The 19782-nt window shown below is 36.9% G+C and overlaps 1 protein-coding gene and 1 non-coding gene across 3 annotated transcripts; both read right to left on the bottom strand.

Moving 5' to 3' along the window:
* Window positions 1–354: 354 nt before the first annotated feature.
* Window positions 355–19768, bottom strand: LOC118901939 (serine/threonine kinase receptor associated protein). Of its 2 annotated transcripts, none has more exons than XM_036865788.1 (10): window positions 19336–19768; window positions 18473–18608; window positions 12222–12303; window positions 11328–11400; window positions 8607–8703; window positions 7474–7611; window positions 3997–4133; window positions 2198–2347; window positions 1582–1647; window positions 355–908 (listed from the first exon to the last, which is right to left on the bottom strand). In XM_036865788.1, exons 1-10 carry the CDS (start codon window positions 19445–19447, stop codon window positions 847–849), a joined length of 1053 nt encoding a protein of 350 aa, XP_036721683.1. In that variant the 5' UTR covers window positions 19448–19768; the 3' UTR covers window positions 355–846. The 2 variants fall into 2 exon arrangements, with proteins under 2 accessions (XP_036721683.1, XP_036721684.1); XM_036865789.1 differs by having other exon boundaries at window positions 1582–1644.
* On the bottom strand, window positions 9475–9659 carry LOC118902915. Its single transcript, XR_005021629.1, has one exon. It is a non-coding gene; the product is annotated as a small nucleolar RNA SNORA23 (small nucleolar RNA).
* Window positions 19769–19782: the final 14 nt, after the last annotated feature.

Here is a 19782-nt window from a genome sequence, read left to right as displayed (position 1 = left end):
ATTTTGAGTGATTTTTCTGCTATCTTTCTGCTATTTCTGAATTGCTTTTTTTTTTTTCTTTTAACCAGCAAGTATTTAAATAAGCCATTATTCTGAAAGTTTTTTTTAAAAGGCAGGTCAAGTATCCCTATCCAATCTAGGAGGAAGAAAGGTATATACAACCCTACCAAAGCACATAAAAATTTCAAAACTCCAGTACAAGTAATTGAATTTCAAAATCAGGAAACAATTTATGTTCACTACAGATTCTTTAACCGGGTTGTCTTTCGATATAGTTATGATGTAGAAAAACTTTCTGGCAATTTCCATTTATAAAACTCAAACCTATCAATTTTTCCCAAGAAACAAACGCAGTTTTGTTTTAGAGGCATTTTATTTAGACAACTAAAAACAATTAGATGTTCAGAAACAGTGTACAATGAAAGAGAAATCAAACCAGTTACTTTATCATGTATCCCCCTCTTCTTTATAACTAAAGCAAAAAAAAGGCTTTCTGCTTTAAGGGAAAAGTCAGAAAAATAAGCCAATATATTTTCCCTCTTCATAATAACATAAACAGCTACAAGAAATCTACCTGTAATAAGAGAAATTGGATGTTGGTTTGCACATATTCATTAAAAAGACAACAGACCATCGTACTACAAGAGTATAACTCCATCTGCCTTCAGCTGATACTCTTGTGTTTTCACTTATAGGTATCACCAAGTTGGTTAGTTCCAGCACTGGAGCTAATTCATATTCCTCATTATTTACTGCTCATGTTTGCCTTAAGCAGAGAGTAACTCTGGAGGCTGATGCTTTTCTCTGTTTGTTTTAGTCCATAAGTTGTGTACATCTGCCTGATGCTCAGGCCTTAACTTCAGGAGTTGAACTATAGATGGAATCTGAATTCTCTGAAGCAATTTCTTCTACAATTCAAAAACAAAAAGTCACAATAGTCAATTTAAGAAAGGAAAGAAGCAACTCTACATTTCTGTGAATGATGGGCTCAGGCCACTGAAAAAGCAATGAAGAAAGAGTTCACACACTTCCCATCAAACTCTTCTACACCATAACTTAACCTCCAAGGGGCCCCTCTTCCAGGCTAAATTTTCAGTGACTTCAACTACCTAATAAACACTGAATTAAAGTCAGATCTTTGAAAGATCTGGCTCCCTCCTTTATTTATTCCAACTTCAAACATTATTATATGATCAGAGCGCATTACAATTTGTAATTCTAGATTTGGGGAAGGGCGCTTGGTATGTAGTAAGTGCTTAACAAGCGTTAAGTAAAAACTACAATTGTAACTATTTATTTATTTTGGCATCTGCCTCCTAAGTTAGACACTAAGTCCTGTAAGAGTAGCCTCATCAGTCACGTCCATAATACGTAATACATCTCCGTGGCTACTACCATGCAGTAGGTATTTAAATATTTGTCTTGTAAACATGTATATATAAATATACACATATTTAAACTTTCTATTCTTTAAGTATATGTTCATACTGAATAAATTCCCTTTGTCAATGAGTAAGCTAACATTAACACTTCAATTTTCAATCCACCAGGACTCTACAGAAGTTAATTGTTAGTATTTACCTAGCTCCTCTTCCGCTGTCTCTGGAAAACTGATCTTCGGCTTTGCCAGCTCACCACTATCTTCTTCTATGAAAATAAAAGCAATGATGATTATGTGAATTATAATATCACTAGCAATTTCTAGCATTTAACAAGCAAGAAGAGTACGCCAAGACTATGCCAAGCGATGAGCTACAAAGCATGAGAGGAACAGCTTTCTTAATAATTGTGATTCTAAAAAAGTATGTCTTTTAGATTCATACTTTTAGATCCATACTACAACTACTCTGGGATCAATAACTAAGTATTTTTATTAAAAAACATGTCTACTAGTAAGAATCACTAAGTAGTAGTATTCAGAGATTAAATACATTTACTTATAAGTTCTTTATACTGTCCTCTAGCAAATTTTGAATTAGGTGTATTCCATTCACCAAATGATCTAGGGTAAAAATTTAGGAACAGAATATATTGTACAACAAAAAAATTTAAACCAAAGAACACAATGGATGATTTATTAGTCACGGGCTTCTCTTTGCTGTAACCATATTATATACTTTAAAATCTATAAAGACAGAAATGCTGAAACAAAATTACCAATGAAAAATGATACAAAATCATGAATAAAAATTCTTACCAGGAAGCACACATTTCCAAAGGCCGTATGTTTTTCCTACCACAGTCTGCCATAGTCTCAATGTTCCATCTTCAGAACCACTAGCATAGAGTTCTCCGTCAGGACTAAACCTCACACAGTGAATGGGACCAAAGTGTCCTTTGTAGGATTCTGAAAAAGAAGAGAAGGGCTTTTAGATAATTTAATACTTAAACATGACATTTAAGTATTGATACACTAGAGAAAATAATTGTCTACATTATTGGGAAGATGTGAAATTCATGACAGCAAAGTCAAAGAACTATACCTAATTGAAAATAAAGTGATTCTCATCACAAACTGGTTCATCATGTCTACAATATCTCTGTAAGATTAGTCCTTTGCAATCCTAGCACACACTATGGTTTCACACTGTCTCTAAAAAAAAAAAAATACAAAAAACTGAGGCGTCATGTCCCAATAAAAATAAAGAAAGGGAGTAAATGAAAACCCCTCTAAAATCTACAGAAAGCAGATCTAAAGTCTGTGAATTCAATCCCCATTTCCAAATCCCAAACTCACTGTCTGTTTACTAGGGAACCAACTCTTATTATGCCTATAGAGAGCCACCAGATGGAGCTCTTTTACACACTCTGCCTCTTAATTTCCCAGCCGTCTACCTAGAGTCCACTAGTCGTTCTGTCACACAGAACATGAAGATATCGGATCAGTGCTGATCCTATATGGAGTTTAAAGAGAAAATGTACAGATTAGTAGCGGTGTTGTTCTGTTTAAGGCATATCCTTAGTTATGAACTTTTCTCGCTTACTTTCTAATGCCTTATCACCTTATCAGTTTTCAAAGCTGTTTAATAGACCAGTGATCCTGTTCTGCCTCCATGTCTATTCAACTCAAGGACACTCACGCATTAGCTTCCCCCAGAGAATATCATGATCATGTTATCATGACTGTAAAAAATTATCATGAGAATAGAAAGAATATGAGATTTTGGAATAAGAATGTCTGGGTCCAAGGTTCAGTATTCACTAATTGTGACCTCAGATACCAGGCAAATAATTTACTTCTCTTTTTCAGAGAATAAAACATGTGGCCAAAACATTCTAAAACTCTGAAAAGTGATATTAAATAAGAACAATGGCAAAGTCACTTATAGGGACTTCCCTGGTGGCGCAGTGGTTAAGGATCCACCTAGCAATGCAGGGGACACGGGTTCAATCCCTGGTCTGGGAAGATCCCACATGCCACGGAGCAACTAAGTCTGCGCATCACAACTACTGAGCCTGCACTCAAGAGCCATGAGCCACAACTACTGAGCTCAAGTGCCACAACTACTGAAGCCCGCGTGCCCTAGAGCCCACACGCCGCAACTACTAAGCCCGTGCTCCGCAACAAGAGAAGCCACCGCAATGAGAAGCCCGCGCACCACAATGAAGAGTAGCCCCAGCTCACCACAACTAGCGAAAGCCCACGCACAGCAACGAAGACCCAATGCAGCCAAAAATAAATAAAATTTTTTTAAAAAGTAACTTACATGCAAGCAATAAAGGATGAACCATAAACAATTAAAATAGATTCTATTTAGTCTATTCACCAAGGTTCGATTTACCCAACCCAAATCCATCAGTTTTCCCAAAGAAACAAAACATAAAATTGTCTTTTATTCTTTGTGTATAATTCTAACAAGCTGAAGTTCATTGGATGGTAAAGCAAGACAGCTAAAAACAAAGTAGCAGCTAAAAACTTGGCTGAGGTGTTAATCGCTGAAACCTAACATTTGATCAAGGTACCTACATCATCTTAAGAAAAAGTGGACAACTCACCTAATTCTTCTCCACTATTATAATCATACTTATAAAGTTTAAAATCTTCACCCCCTGCAACAAGAAATTCTTTCTCAGGATGAAGAGATGCAGAATTGATGGTTGCAGGAGCTTCAAAAGACTTAATTGGGTCCAAACTAGAAAAAAATTTAGATAATATTTATAAATTTTTAATATTTAATAAATAATACAAGGAAACAATTATACATTTAAACTGTTCCTAAACTCTGAAACTCAAGGAATAATCCAATATTCATTTGGTCAAACACAGTGATGTTAAAAAAAAAAACAAAAAACCCTCTAGGTGTGCAAAAAAGGGAACCCTCCTGCACTGTTGGTGGGAATGTAACTTGGTGCAGTCACTATGGAAAACAGTGTGGAGGTTCCTTAAAAAGTTAAAAATAGAGTTGCCATATGATCCAGCAATCCCACTCCTGGCATATATCCAGACAAAACTATAATTCAAAAAGCTACATGCACCCCTATGTTCATAGTAGCACTATTCACAATAGCCAAGACATGGAAACAACGTAAATGCCCATCAACAGATGAATGGATAAAGAAGATGTGGTACATATATACAGTGGAATACTACTCAGCCATACAAAAGAATGAAATGATGCTATTTGCAGCTACATGGATGGACCTAGAGATTATCATAGCAAGTAAGTCAGAAAGAGAAAGACAAATACCATATGATATCGCTTACATATGGAATCTAAAATATGACACAAACGAAATTACAAAACAGAAACAGACTCACAGACACAGAACACAGACTGGTGGTCGCAGGGCAGGGAGGGAGGGACGGAGTGGGAGTCTGGGATTAGCAGATGCAAATTATTATATAAAGAATGGATAGCAACAAGGTTCTACTGTAGAGCACAGGGGACTATATTCAATATTCTGTGATAAACCATCATGGAAAAGAATATAAAGAAAGAATGTATGTATATGTATAACTGAATCACTTTGCTGTACAGCAGAAATTAACACAACCTTGTAAATCAACTACACTTCAACTTAAAAAAAAAAAGAGTAAAAACACCAAAAAAAAACCCCTCTAAATAATACTAGCAAAAAAATAAAAAATTCAGAAGGATACTATGCCCAAGTGGAGTTCATCCGCAAAATACAAAGATACTTCCACAAAGGGATATCCACATTTTGTGCAGTGAATGCCTTCCTGAAAATGACTGGGCTGGCTAATTAAAACAGTAGGGCTAATATACTGGGATTTTTGCTTTGAAAAAAATTTAATTCTGCATTGTCTAATTTTTTTAGGACAAGCATGCATTATCTTTGTAAACAGAAAAAGTTTTTACAGTAAGTAATTAATATAAAGGATTATTTGTATATTATTTCAACTGCTGAGAATTTATAAGTTTCTGCAACAGGAAAAACCTTTAATACTGTGAAATATAAAACTGCTAAAAATGGATCAGTTTTTAACTATCAGGCTATAAAACAATAACTAAGTCTGAGACTACAGCTACATAACAAAAATGCGTAACAGTAGCTTCACCTGAACATCAATGAGTTTGGACATCGGCTCTTTTCCAGTCTAACCCTAAAAATCCTGAAAGGCTTCCAACACACAACATCAGAGTATTTCAGCTCCGAAATGTTGCCATCCTACTCCCATCATCACACACTACAAAGCATGAAAAATTAAGGCTGACTTACGCAGGATCACTGAATAGCAACTTTCTGACTTAAATGTTAGTATATTTAACAGGCCAGCAAACCTCCACCACCACCATTTCAGGCAACGTTCTACAGCAGGGCTGCACGCTGCCCAAATCCAGAAGCAATGAACATAGTTGTACAATTTAATGGTTCTGAGCAATAACATTATTATTATCAATAACATTACTATTATTATCAATTCACTGTGTGTGTATGAACTCTTTTTACATTCTTAATTGCTCGTCTCCATTATGACTGCCTTCTCTTTCCTTCTGCCATTCAGTGAAGCTTAGCTCTGCAAGTGGCCCTTTAGAGAAAAGGTTAGGACTGCTGGTCAGAGTATAATGTGGTATATTCCTTATGGAAATCAAGTAAGTGGCATGTTTCCCAAGAACTTTAAACACATTGCCACCCTTTGCTTTGTTTGTTTCAAACTAGTTTATTTAGGGGTTCCACTTTCACTCCTCAATACATTTTATGTATTTCTCACATGCTTCTTCACCCATTAGTTCATCTAATTCTGAAGGGTTTACTCAGTGTCGTCTTGATCTTCACAACAAGATTTACTGACAAGTCCTGGCTTTTCTGCAAGGGCTTCATTAATTTCACTTACTTCTCCTGATAGAGGAGAACAGAGTTCACTAGCAGTTTTCACACTTTACAAAGCACCAAACTCATCTTGTTTGTTCAACTTTGTTCCAACTTCAGGCAGACTACACTAAACAACATCTCCCAAAGCTTCCTGTGAAAAACTGCTGATTCCCACTGTTCCAACACCATTTTCTGTTGTCATGTTTCTCTGTGAATCTACCCACTGGAGAGCAGACTGCACAGCGTGTGGAAGGCACCCGCCCAGGGCCGTGGCAGGCAGGATGGGGCAGGTGACAAAGCAGCACACAGGCTGCAGACTGCTCCAGCCATGACATTCCTAACCTTTGAACTGATAATTCTACTTACAGGATTCTCTTGTAAAGAAACATTCAAGAGATGTACCACAAATCTCACTGCAGTGTTAAAACAGGGGAACTGATACATGATTTAGTGTAATCTATGATGCAAAGCACCTAGTAAAACTGTTTGCAAAGAAGTTTAATGGCTAAGAGTATTTTAGAATAAAAAAATAAAAATTATGCTCATTAGGGTACTAGTAACTAAAGAAACAAACCAACACTAATACATACACACACACACACACACACACACACACACACACCCCCGAAGAAAAAAGACTAGCAAAAAATACAGCTACCACGAACCTTCTGGCTGTAGGACTGTAGGTTTTTAAAAATTATATTTTCCAAATTTTCAACATCAACATTTAATACATTTATAGCCATAAAAATTAAGTCTGTTTTTAAAAAAATCATTAGGTCTATACCATACTTGGAAGCAGAAAAAAAAATCACTAATTTCTCTGAAATTTTAAAGTGAAATAAATAGCAGAATCAAGATCACAGAGGTTTTATAGAGTAATGAACAATATAAACTACAGCACCAGTCTAGTGATTCTTTTAAGAAAAATACTGATTAAAAATTGGTGAATTTTACCAATAAATGTCCTAAATATCTGGAAATTAATTTGATTAATTCCTCCGATTAAAGCATACCAAATTCTTAAAAAACTCATTATTACTGGGTATGGAAACACTTCCCTCCATATTACATAATATAGGCCAAAATTTGCCTTTAAAAGAGTTAAATACCTTAGCATATGCCTTCCAATTTTTAAGTACCTTAAACTGCCCCTGTATTACCAGAAAAGGAAATGAAGGTATTTCTTAGACATACCTTACTGCACTATGAAAAGCAATAGATCGTCCATAAGTTATTACCAACATCTCTCCCTCAGGAATATATTCCATACTGCTAACAGACATATTAAAATTTAGAGATTTCACTTCTGTCATAGTAGCATGATCCCAAAGGCTGAAGAAAAAAAAAAAAAAAAAGAGGACAATAAGGAGGTATTTACTCATTTAAGAAAAATGCTTATAGCTTAAATTACACCTGCAGATTAACCAATGAAATAACCACAATTGTAAAACAACCTCTACTCCAACTCATAAATTACAGATGATACTGAGAAATTTTGGGTTCCCATAAAACATCAAATTATTTGGTAGCTTGTCGGTGAAATCAAAACTAATACTTTAAATATACTTCCCAAATGATTCAGCAAAACTGTGCTATTAAGACACTCCTAATCTAATCAATTTCAGCGTTGCTCTAAATAATGGTTCTTACACTCGATTTTTGTGAGTCTGATAGTTATCTTTCCACAGAAAAATAATTAGGTGTCAGCTCACAAAACTGTGTATAGGGCTTCCCTGGTGGCGCAGTGGTTGAGAATCTGCCTGCCAATGCAGGAGACACGGGTTCGAGCCCTGGTCTGGGAAGATCCCACATGCCGCGGAGCAACTAGGCCCGTGAGCCACAACTACTGAGCCTGTGTGTCTGGAGCATGTGCTCCGCAACGAGAGGCCGCGATAGTGAGAGGCCCGCGCACCGCGATGAAGAGTGGCCCCCGCTCGCCGCAACTGGAGAAAGCCCTCGCACAGAAACAAAGACCCAACCCAGCCAAAAATAAATTAATTAATTAATTTTAAAAAAAAATCAATGCTTAAAAAAAAAACTGTGTATAGAATTTCAGGGGTTTACTGGACACCCTATGGCCAGCCTGCCCACTGACCCGGGTTAAGAGCATCTGCTTATAAAGGTGTCAGTAGTCTTAACTGTCTTATGAATTCTGCTCTATGTTTATAACAGTAAATGGATAGCTTCAGAAAAATGACCCCTGCACAGCCAAAGTTGTAATGTTCAGACACAATGCTTCCTACATAGTAGTTATAAAAAACTTTCAAATATAAGCTCTAAGGTCAAATATTTTTCAAACTTTAAATTATTAAAGAAAAGTTACTTACCGAACAGTTTTATCATCAGCTGAAAGGATCTGCTGATCCTCACTGCACCACAGAGCCTTTTTAATACCAGAGGTATGACCACTGATTTCCTTAGGTTCTTTAGATGAAACGATTTAAAATACATTTGTTAATATCTGATTTTTAAAACTAAGCAATATTTGAACAACTATGTAAAAAGAAAAGAAAAACTATGTTTTAAATTAGACTGCAACTTTTCAAAGCCCACCACAATTTAAACTTGATGTTTACCTAGGATACATTCAGTTTTTCTATACTTAAACAAAAATGTATCTGCATGACAAGGAACCCAAGAACTATACGTGCAGATGGGACTGAATACACCACTCCCTCCAGCCTACTTTTCTGCTTTTGAAAGCACTGTTGTACTTCAGTGAAATAAAATAACAACTAAGGTGGCATAATTTAATAAGAATATGGACCCAGGAACAAGACAGCCTGAGCTAATTCAAGTGCTATCACTAATGCTAGGACCCTCTTCCAAGCCACTGTTGGCAGAGCAAAGCATCAAAAAGGTGGGAACCTGTCTCTGTTCGAGACTTTCCAAACACTTAAAAAACAAAACAAAACCACTTGTTACCTCTGGGCAAAAGCAGAAGTTGGAGGCAATACCATTCAACACAACTTTGACTTTGGGCAAGTCACTTAACCTTTTGAAGACTACATTTCTTCACTTGGAAACTGGATTAACAACAGTTACTATACCTTGGATTTGAGTATAAGAATCAAATGAGAATATACATTCAAAGTTTCTTTTTTTTTTTTTTTTGCCTTTTAAAAAAAATACAGAGTTACTAGAGGTATTTCACATTAAATTCCCCCAAGCGACAATATCTCTATTCCCAAAGTTCTCTGTGTGGGAATTTGGAGGCTGGCCAGTGGTGGATATGTCCAAAGAGACAACACTACACCAGTACTATGATCCCAACTTACTCTTTGGCCGCATGATGTTTAAGTGGATAGCAAGAGCTGAATGCAAAACACAGACAGACACTGCTATCAAGACACAGATGAAAACCATGCACACGTTACAGCAGCCATCATCTAAAGTTTCTAATCGGGTTTCTGACAGACAGTAAAAACTCAGTTAATTGCTCCTTTCCAATGCAAGACAGTGGAAGAGCCACTTTCAAAAGGCAGCTTTGAGAAAGGTAAAAGAAGACGAAATATGTCTACCTGAGCCCTGAACTATCTTGCTGAGTCAGACAGATACACTGATTCAGTGAGGTCAGAGTAGTTTGCTATGTTTTGGCATAAAGTTATTAGAGAGAATGAAGAAAAAAATTACCAGGTGCCAAAGGATAATAATCCACAAAGGTAGTTTGTTTCCTCACCTTAGAAGTACTTTTAGAAAAGATATTTCGAGAACAACTGCTTAATTTCCAATGTAGCTTTGACTTTCTTACAAACTTCTAAAGTTTATTGAGTTATGAATAAACAGTAGTACCCAAGATACAAAATTTAAGAACCCAACTAATATATAATAAATAAAACAAAGTTCTTTTTGTCATATTTTGGTAGCTTTTAAAATACATAGTATGTGACTAGAAAAGCACTGAAATACTACAAAATAGAGGTGAATGTCTGACTAGGGAAGAAAAGGTATGTCTTACAACTTCTGTGCAATGAGAGAATTCATAAAGGAAATGATAGATTTTACCACCCAATTTTTTAAAATGTGCATACCATAAACCTCACTGACAAAATTTAAAAGCAAATGACTAAAGAGAATACAATAAAGAAACTTTAAAATGAGTAATAAAAAGATGTACAGGTACTTAGTTCACAAAAGAAGTAGTACATTAAAATGGTATTCAACAGTATTTTAATCTCATGAATAACTTTTCAAGTGCACATTAATAAGACAGAATCATTTTTCTTCTATTAAATTGGCAAAGATAAAGCTAGTTATCAGTGTTTGCTAGAACAAGTTAGCCATAGATACATTTTTATACTTCACTGGAGGGCCCCTTGGTAGTATCTATCAGTGGCTTCCAAGCGTACCTCCTTTTTGTCCCAACAATTCTATTTCTATGTAGGTATTCTACAGAAACAATTGTGGAAGTATATGCAACTGTAAGGATGTTGAGCACAACACTGCTTATAATCTTTAAAATTTGTAAATAACCAAATAAGCCATAATAGGAGACTGGCTAGTTCACTTATCCACAGAATAGAGAGCCATACAGTCATTAGAAAGAATTAATAGAATATTTAAAGACATGAAAAAACTATTACAGATTTTTAAAATTCTTCTGAATAGCTAATATACCCATGTGGTTAAAAAATCTAAGTATGCATACACACTGAGAATTCTTACCCTTCTCACCTTCTACAGATAATAACCACTCCTAACCAAAAGGTAGTTAACACTGTTACGCACCTTTTTAGACTTAGTATCATGATAAAAATTTACCATGATAATTTTTTAAATTGTAGGAAGGCTATACAAGCACAATGTAGTAAATAAATCAATATTTCAAAAGATATCTGCATTAAAAAAAGAACTGGAAAAACATGAACCAAAAGCTAAAGACGTTATCAGCAATTAATAATGCTGGATGATGGATTATATTTTAATTTTTTTCTTTGTGACTATCTTTATTTTCCTAATTTGAGTACTAAATATGAATTCCTTTAATCAGGAAAAGTTACTTAAATTAAAAGAAAACAAAACCACAAATACGTATAAATTACACTTACCTGCTTCAGGTTTGTTCAAGTCATATATGCGTAACAGTTTATCCTGTCCCCCGGTTAACAAGTAATTACTGTCCTGAAAACACACATAAGTAAAATCTTACTAGATTAAAGATTTTAAAAGCTACATCTCTTTGAAACTTCTTCAACACCAAACAGAACCCAAATAAGGCTCACAGATGTCACAAGGAGATGCATACAGACCAATTACTCCTGAGAAAATACTGTACAGCATTTATTTTTCTCATAATAGCCAAAGCCCTGTAAGCTTCCCAGTTCAAATGTCACACCACCTCCACACGGCTTCTCTTAGTCGGCCCTGATCCGGCTGCCTACTGAGGAGTACATCTGTGATGACCTCAAATTTATCCTCTCCCTTCTGAAAGTGGCTGGGAAACATTATTTGGGCTTTTTAGATGTTTGTTGCTATTGTTGAAGTACTGATACAAGAGTTCCAGGGTTCTTAAAAGCCTCACAGGATCAACTAAGACAAAATACAGTTGAGCTGAACAACGAAGGGATCAGGGGACCCACCCTCCACACAGTCGAAAATCCACGTATAAGTAATAGTCAGCCCTCTATACATGTGGTTCCTCCCACGTGCAGTTCCTCCACATCCGCAGATTCCACAACTGTGGACCATGTCATACTGCAGTATGCGGTATTTATCAGTGAAAAAATCCATGTTAAGTGGACCTAGACAGTTTAAACCTGTGTTATTCAAGAGTCAACTGTAAAGGTGTACGGTTTAATCTACAGTCAAATCAAATATAAGCCAATGTACACCAAATATTCCCCCAGAAAACCAAATATACAAACCAATCAAATATAAAACCACTGTCATATCCTATAATAACAGCAATTTAACTTCCTAAAACAAATTCCATTTTCTGATACCTGCGTAAAATCCACAGACTTGACAATGTGTTTATGAGCCAGGGTCATCAATTCATCTCCTGAGACAGCATCCCACACTTTGCTAAAAATGAAAAGTAAAATTAAAAGATAAACATGGTAATTTTGACAATTAATTACCAAATAAGTTAGATATTTGAAATGTTATATAACTACATTATAAGGTAAAAACGATATAACAATCTAATTTTGACAATGGAAAATATCAAATTTTAAGTAAACAAGTTTCATGAACCAATCCATCCTTACTTCCATTTTAGCCTGTAGCCATAATATCCTTTTAGCAAGACTGTAAACATTTTAACCAGTTCAGTTTCACCTTTCCCATTTTTTTCTCTATTCTTTACTCTCATGTACATGAGAAACATGAAATTTTAAATCAAGTTACATGAAATTTTAAATCAAGACAGTAGAGAAGAAAATATTCTCCCCATCTCTTCCTCAAAGGTGACTCTTAAATTCTCAAATCCTAGTCCAATTAACTTCCACACAAAGTAACAGCCTTTGATTATATAATGCTAATGTTGAGACGATTTTAAATCTCTCAACTGTTATTTTCCCTAACCTATCGCAACCCAAAATATATATGTGATTACACACACATACATATGTGTGTATATATGTTGGGGGATAATGATGAAATAATAGTTCACAAAAATATTGTAAGGGGTTCCCCAAATAAAAAAGCTTTAACAGTAGAGAAGAAGAAAAAAAAAACAATTCATTTTAGGTCAGAAGAGGTCATTGAAAAGTAAACAAGAAAACTTTCCACGCAGGAAAAGAAACTGTTATGAGGAACAAGCTACGCTCCCTAAAGATTTCCATTTTAATGTAACTGACATTTACTTTTAGGAAAGAAGTGAACAATGAAATAGTGGAGAAAGAAAAACAGAGAAAAGCAAGGAGTATCTTTTCTTCATTTACTCATTAAACACACAATAAATACATCAAGTATGTCACTCTAGACTCAGTACTAGGGCACAAAAGGGAGAAAAAAAATGATCCCAAAGAAAGTTCCTGCCTTAGTAGAGCATTAGCTTTAGCTGAGATGAAAAAAAAATCCATTAAATAATACATTTAAGAAATATAATTAAATGACAAACACACATGGCTATAGAAACACAAACAAAAAACACACCACTAATTACGCCAGAAAGTCCAGAAAATCTAAACATAAAAATCTGTAGCCTTAAAGAGCACGTAGAAATATGCCAGGGGAAAAAAAAGGGAAAGGCCATTGTAGATAAGCATTAATAGCATGTGCAACGGTAAAGAAACATGAACCATCTAACAGGAATAAATGCTGATGATGCAATAGAAATTGTAAATTTCTTGCAAATTATATACTTGAGTAATGAGTGGCTGAGTAAATATGTTCTGAGAGAAACAATATCAACTATGAGTGGTACTGCTACTAAACTCTCAAATATTAATTTCTCTTTGCACAGGAAACCTGTTCTAATCTCTCCCACTTCCAATTCAACTCTCTTGGTCCAACGCTACTTTCCCAACCTCATTTTGTATTATTTCTCCTTATCTAGTCACACCAGATTATAGACCATTCCTCAAACAAGCCATGTATTTTCTTCCAGGCTCCTCTGTCTTTGTTCATATTGTTCTATTAAGCATGTATTTTACATTCTCAGCTATCATAGTTCTACTCATCCTCAGCGTTCATCGCAAATGGTATCTTTTCACTAAACCTTCTATTTATCTCGCCTCCGTTAACCATTCCTTTTTGTTTTTTCCTTTTACTTTTGTTTACATATGCTTACTCTTAATCACAGGGAAATCAGTGATAAGAGTTCACAAAGATTAGACTGCTGCAATAACAGAAGGTGTCAAAAGTGAAGAAAACATCAAATATACCTGAAATCTCTATCCTGTTCACATGATGCCATGTCTCAAAGGAACTCTGGGCAATGTCCTTAGAAATACTAATTTCAAGTATATTCAATCATCTTCCCCAAGCTCCTTAAAATCTTAATATGCTGCTTAGACCATGTCCATTCACTGGTGAGGAGGAAAGCACCGGTGTGACTGTAGTAGTATCATCCAGAAGGCCCATGTATCTAGCTGTTTTCCTCCTATTTGGAAACACTAGTAAAATTGAGTTCGACACTCTCGACAGAGCATGTTCTATTCACTTGTACTAGATCTACTTAAGCACTCTCTGGACAGAGCACAGGCATCTTCTTTACGTTTGGCACTCTCCAGATGAAGACAGTAGAGGGACTGAGAAGAGGATCAGGAGATGTAGTGCTAACATTAGCTCTATGAATTAAAAGATATAAAGAGGATGGTGTTTCAGGGACAGTGTACACATCAGCTGACTCGACTGCCAGAATTACCTCAAGTTAACATTCTAAACTGACCCACGGACCGGCTCTGCTGAATGTATTTTCTCCACAAGAAACAGGAACAAAATTATCCTTTAGATAAACATGAAATTAATGAATTTTCTGAGAAACCTAAGAATGAGGGAACAAAAACAATCACCTAAAAATAATTTATACCAACTATGATTAATCAGGTAAGCTGGGGAGCTCTTTAGTTGGGTCAAGTTCCGTAACAGCAGACCCCATACAAGTCATTAAAAGAGAAGAATATACACAAAGAATGCACACACTCCCACACCTCACAGACAGACACAGAGCAATTGAAGGGTAAGACTCAGCGTCCATTAACCGAGTACCTACTATGTAACAGACACTATGCTAGACTCCAGGCATGTAAGTGGTGAAAGATCTCTCTGATTTGCACCAAAATCAGACTTACACTCATTTTACAGATGTGAAAACCGAAGTTTAAGAAGCATCCCATGATCAAACTGAAAATACACAGCATGGCTAGCACAGGAACTCAGGCCTGGCTAATGTAAATGCTTACATCTTTCCCACTATATGATGGCACCTGAGAGCCTTAACTGAGGGGGAAAAAACCCAAAACTACTCCCTCTTGTTATTTAAATCTACTCAAACTTCCTTGCATGAAACCAAAAGGTTTCATGGCTTTAGCACAGAAGTTCCAAAATAACACATGATTTTGGTCTAGTAGGGGTGGTAGCTACCAGTGTTACCTTACACGTGTAACACTTACATAGTTATTAGATTTTAGGCAATATTCTAAATATTAGAAACATATCAACTTATTTAATATTCACAACCAGAGGTAGGCACTATTACTATTCTCATTAGTATAGATGATGAAACTGAAAAAAAAGAGATTAAATAAAGTTCACAAGGTCACAGAGCTATTAAAGGATGGAGCCAGGGTTCAAACACAGACAATATGGCCCCAGCATTCATGTTTTTAATAACCACTTGTAAACATAGACCCTGAGACCTGAAACGTTAAGAAAGCACAAAAGCAACACTCAATACCCATACACAGACATGTCCTCAAATGAATGGTTTGGGCTATTAATGCTGTTAGTGACCTAAACAAAGATAGCTGTGCCTCTGGCAGCAAGATAAAATCCTGAATACTCTTTTCAGAACTCTCTTAAGTATTTAAACTGCCATATTTTTCACACCCTTTCCTCTCTACATTTCAGAGTAATTATCACATGAACAGTAATTTCTATCTAATGCACTTTATTCTTTTCCAGAGGACTGGCATTACAATTTGGCTAAATGTACAAACCAGGAGTCTTCACGGATTTTACAGAGATGGGCATCCTTCCTAACAAGCTTTTGCACAGGTCTCTTAAAGATCAGAACAAGACCATCTGTCAAGCAGGAGGAGAGAAAGCATTTTGCTCATGTAATTAACATTGTTAGGGCCAGATAACACAGAACTGAGACTAACAGAAATATATTTGTCCAGAACTGCAATTCAAAAGCTTGTCTCTTTTAATGCTAATGTCTATAGTGTCTAAGATCTTGTTACATTTATTACCTAATTATATTTAACTCAAAATACCACTTTATTAACTATTAACTTACCACCAAACTGGGACCTAGTTTCAATAATGACATTTTAAAAATCCACTTACCAAATACCTGAAATCTAGAGCTTTTAATTCCAATTTTCTATCTCTGTTATAAAATCAATGACATTCATTCCCAATGACAATGTTCCTACTGGACTGAGCAAAAAACAAACTTTGGAGGAGTTAAAGGGAAAAAAAAAAAATAAAAAAGCTGAACTCATGGCAGACACAAATGTCTTAGAAACAAAACCAAGATCTATAATTCGTCCATTCTTTATCCTTCTACCTTAGGAAACTTCCTTAAGTTATTTATTTGACAAACATAAAGTACTGAACAAACCAGGGATACAAAAAAATATAAAACATGGCCCCTGGCCTCAAAAAGCAATGACACTGAAGTCAATAAATACTGTAAGAGCCAGAAGTTTAACACAGGGAACAGTGTGAGCAAAAAGAAGGAATGGGCACCTTCACCTTCCAACACTCCACAAGTCTTCCTTGTCTGAGAATCACTTTTACTTCCTATTTTTCACCTCCCATAATTAACAATCAAAGGAGTCTCTGTCACATTATAAGCACACATGCTGACATCTACAGCAACATTTGACCTGAAGCTGTTGACATTAAAGGACTGACATAAAACCAAGCAGTTCCTTATTTTATCAGAATTTCATACAATCACAACAGGGCAGCGTGCAAAGCCTTACAATGGTTATTCATGAACATAATAACATCTATTCATTGAAGACACAGAAAAAAAGTTCATACTGACATTTATAACTTCTCTTACTGCTCTCTCATCATCTCAAATTTAATCCCACATAAGCATGGGATTATATCTCCCTCTCCTTATTTTAAAAATTTTATTTTTAAAAACTTACATATAGTAAAACTAACTCCATGATATAGAGGTCTACGAGTTTCAACAAATATGTAGTCATGTATCCACCACTCAATCTGCCTTCATTTTTCATAATAAACTTAGTATGTTTAATTTGCTTAATACAAAGGAGCAACAAACACATTTACAATTGCTCCTTAGTGTGAAATTCTGTTAAAAAAAAAAAAATCAACAAGACCACTTTTACTCTCCAGAGCCTCAAATCTATTAATAGAGTATTACATGTGCAACAGCCCTTGACACTGCCTTCCTTAGTTTAAGCATTTAAGTGCCTGCTAAATCACAAACACAATTAGGAACTAGAGGTACCAAGGTTATATATGACACGTGCTCAGATGGGGAAAGTGGGTCACCGCAAATCACTTTAATAACATATGCAAACGCCAAAAATCAGAATAGGTAAGGTGTATTCTGGCAACAATATTAGTATAACTAGACAGTGGGGCATACGGCGTGCAGTGCCAGATGATGATGATGATGAACTAGGATGAGACCAAATTTTCAAGAGCCAACAAGTGAAATTTAACCTTTAGGCCAGTGGTTAAAGGCTGCACATCAGAATCACCTAGAACTTCAAGGAAGGAAAAGAACTGATGTTCGGGACTGCACCCCCAGACCAACTAAATCAGAATTTCTAGACACATGCATCTGAGTATTTTAAAAGCTTCTAATGTACACCCAAGATCATGGAGCACTGACAAAGCACAGGGAAGACAAGAAGATCATGAGATAGAGAAGTGACATGATGATATTTGTATCTGTGTTCAGGAATACAACTGGCGGCACCAGGGAGGATGAACACATGGGAAAGGACAAGTGGTAGGGACCTGCACTGAAACGGCAGCGGCCGAGGCATAAGAAACAATGTGGTCAGGCAACATTCTGCTGGTAGAATCAACAAAAAAGATGATAATCTAGATGGAAGGGAAAAATCAAGAATGATTAAGATTTCAGCCTTAAAAAACTTAAAAAAAATAATTGAGTTGCGGAGTTTTAAATATGTCTAACAAAAATGAGAGTGAAATTGGGCTAAAAACGTGGGGTCATTAGCCCTAGGAAGTCATAGGAGTTAATGATACCACTCAGCCAACACATGTGGAGCAGTATTTGGAAGCATGACCACCAACATTCATTATCTTAAGTGTCTGTTAATAATGCAGATTCCTGGGTCCCAACCCAGACATACAGAATTTAGTTATTTAAGTCTCTGAACATTTTGAGAACCATTTAAGAGAAAGAAGCAGGCAGGATCAGGGTGGAATTTTGGTGAGATCAAATACCATGTGTTCTATATGGCAGGCAGTGAGAATTCCATGAATAACTTTTATTGAAGTTTTGATCATTTCTGAACACAATCCACAGACAACTCCAAAGGTGGCCATTTTTGGCGGCACTTACGCTGTGAAATCTGCAGCTGCTGTAGCTGCTTTGGTGGCGTCCTTATTTAATGTTGCACCCCAAACAGCACCCTTATGACCCAAAAATGTTCCAATCCAGTCTCCTGTATCTCCCTGGCGTAGCATAGGTTTACCATCTAAAAGATATTTAAGAAGACATGTGATTTAGAAGTTTAGATTACTTAAAATCTAAGATTCAAACATAAAATGATCATATTGAAAAACAAAGTGGAAAACTGCTTTTGTTGTCTATTTATTCTCACTCACAGGAGACGTCCAGGAACGTCCAGAAATAAAGTAACTGAAAAACCGAGCTGGACATTCTCTTTGGGAAGCATTTGTAATTCGCTGAGAAGGCTACTGATCTGCGTCAAAACAATCTAGATTCGCGTCTTATTTTGGACAAACTTCTTAACAGTAAGCCTCAGCTTCCATTTGAAAAATGAAAAATGTAAATGAAAAATTCCATACAACAAAACAATATCCTATGAGATAATAGGAGCAGCGAGTCTTTGTAAACTAAGGTGTAAAACAAGGCCTGGCCTAGTTTCTGAATTCCCCGAATCCTTGAAAGATTATTTACGGTGTCTGTTGGCCGGGGCGTCTAGGCAAGTGCACAGTTCAGCTTCTCCAGAAATAGCAATAAAGCTAAAATGAGAGACCTTGGTTAGGGCCATTACTTAGCAAAGCCCCTCGGCGTCAGCTGAGGAAACCCTAACACTACTCCTCTCCCCATCAGCCCACCGTGGGCCCTAACCTCAAAGGCTGCGAGAGCCGCAGTCCGCTCGGCAAAGGGGAATGCCGGCCCCAGTCCCTTTCCGCCCAGTCCCAGCCGTCAGGGGCCCGATCAGCGGCCCTGCTCACCTTTGCAAGCGCTGATCAGGAAATAGCCGTAAGGCGTGATGCCACTGAAGGCCAGATCCACCACGGGCCGCGTGTGGCCCGAGCAGGTGAGCGGCGTCTGCCTCATTGCCATGGCGGCTGCGAGCCGTGCGATCCGGCGGGGGAGCCGAGGGTCGTCTGGTCTTTTCTCTCCTCCGTGGCACCGCCTCCCCCTCCTCAAGGCCCCCGCCCTGACTCTGGGGTTGAGCCGGGAAACGGGAAAAGGCCAATCCGGTGGCCCCGAGGTCAGAAAGGGGTTAGGGACGGGTCAGGGAGTCTGCGACGGACGACCAACCGCCGTCGAGGGAGGGAAAGGGAGGGAGGGAGGAGAGTAGGGAAGGGAGAGAACCGCAGAACCGGCGGCCACGACCCACACCGTCCACACCGGTACCGGCAGGAAGTGACGACACCAACGACGCTGAGCGTCCG

Source organism: Balaenoptera musculus, chromosome 10 (genome assembly GCF_009873245.2).
Source record: "Balaenoptera musculus isolate JJ_BM4_2016_0621 chromosome 10, mBalMus1.pri.v3, whole genome shotgun sequence".
NCBI lineage: Eukaryota > Metazoa > Chordata > Mammalia > Artiodactyla > Balaenopteridae > Balaenoptera > Balaenoptera musculus.
The sequence above is the reverse complement of the archived record's forward strand: the minus strand, read 5'-3'. Positions and strand labels throughout refer to the sequence as shown.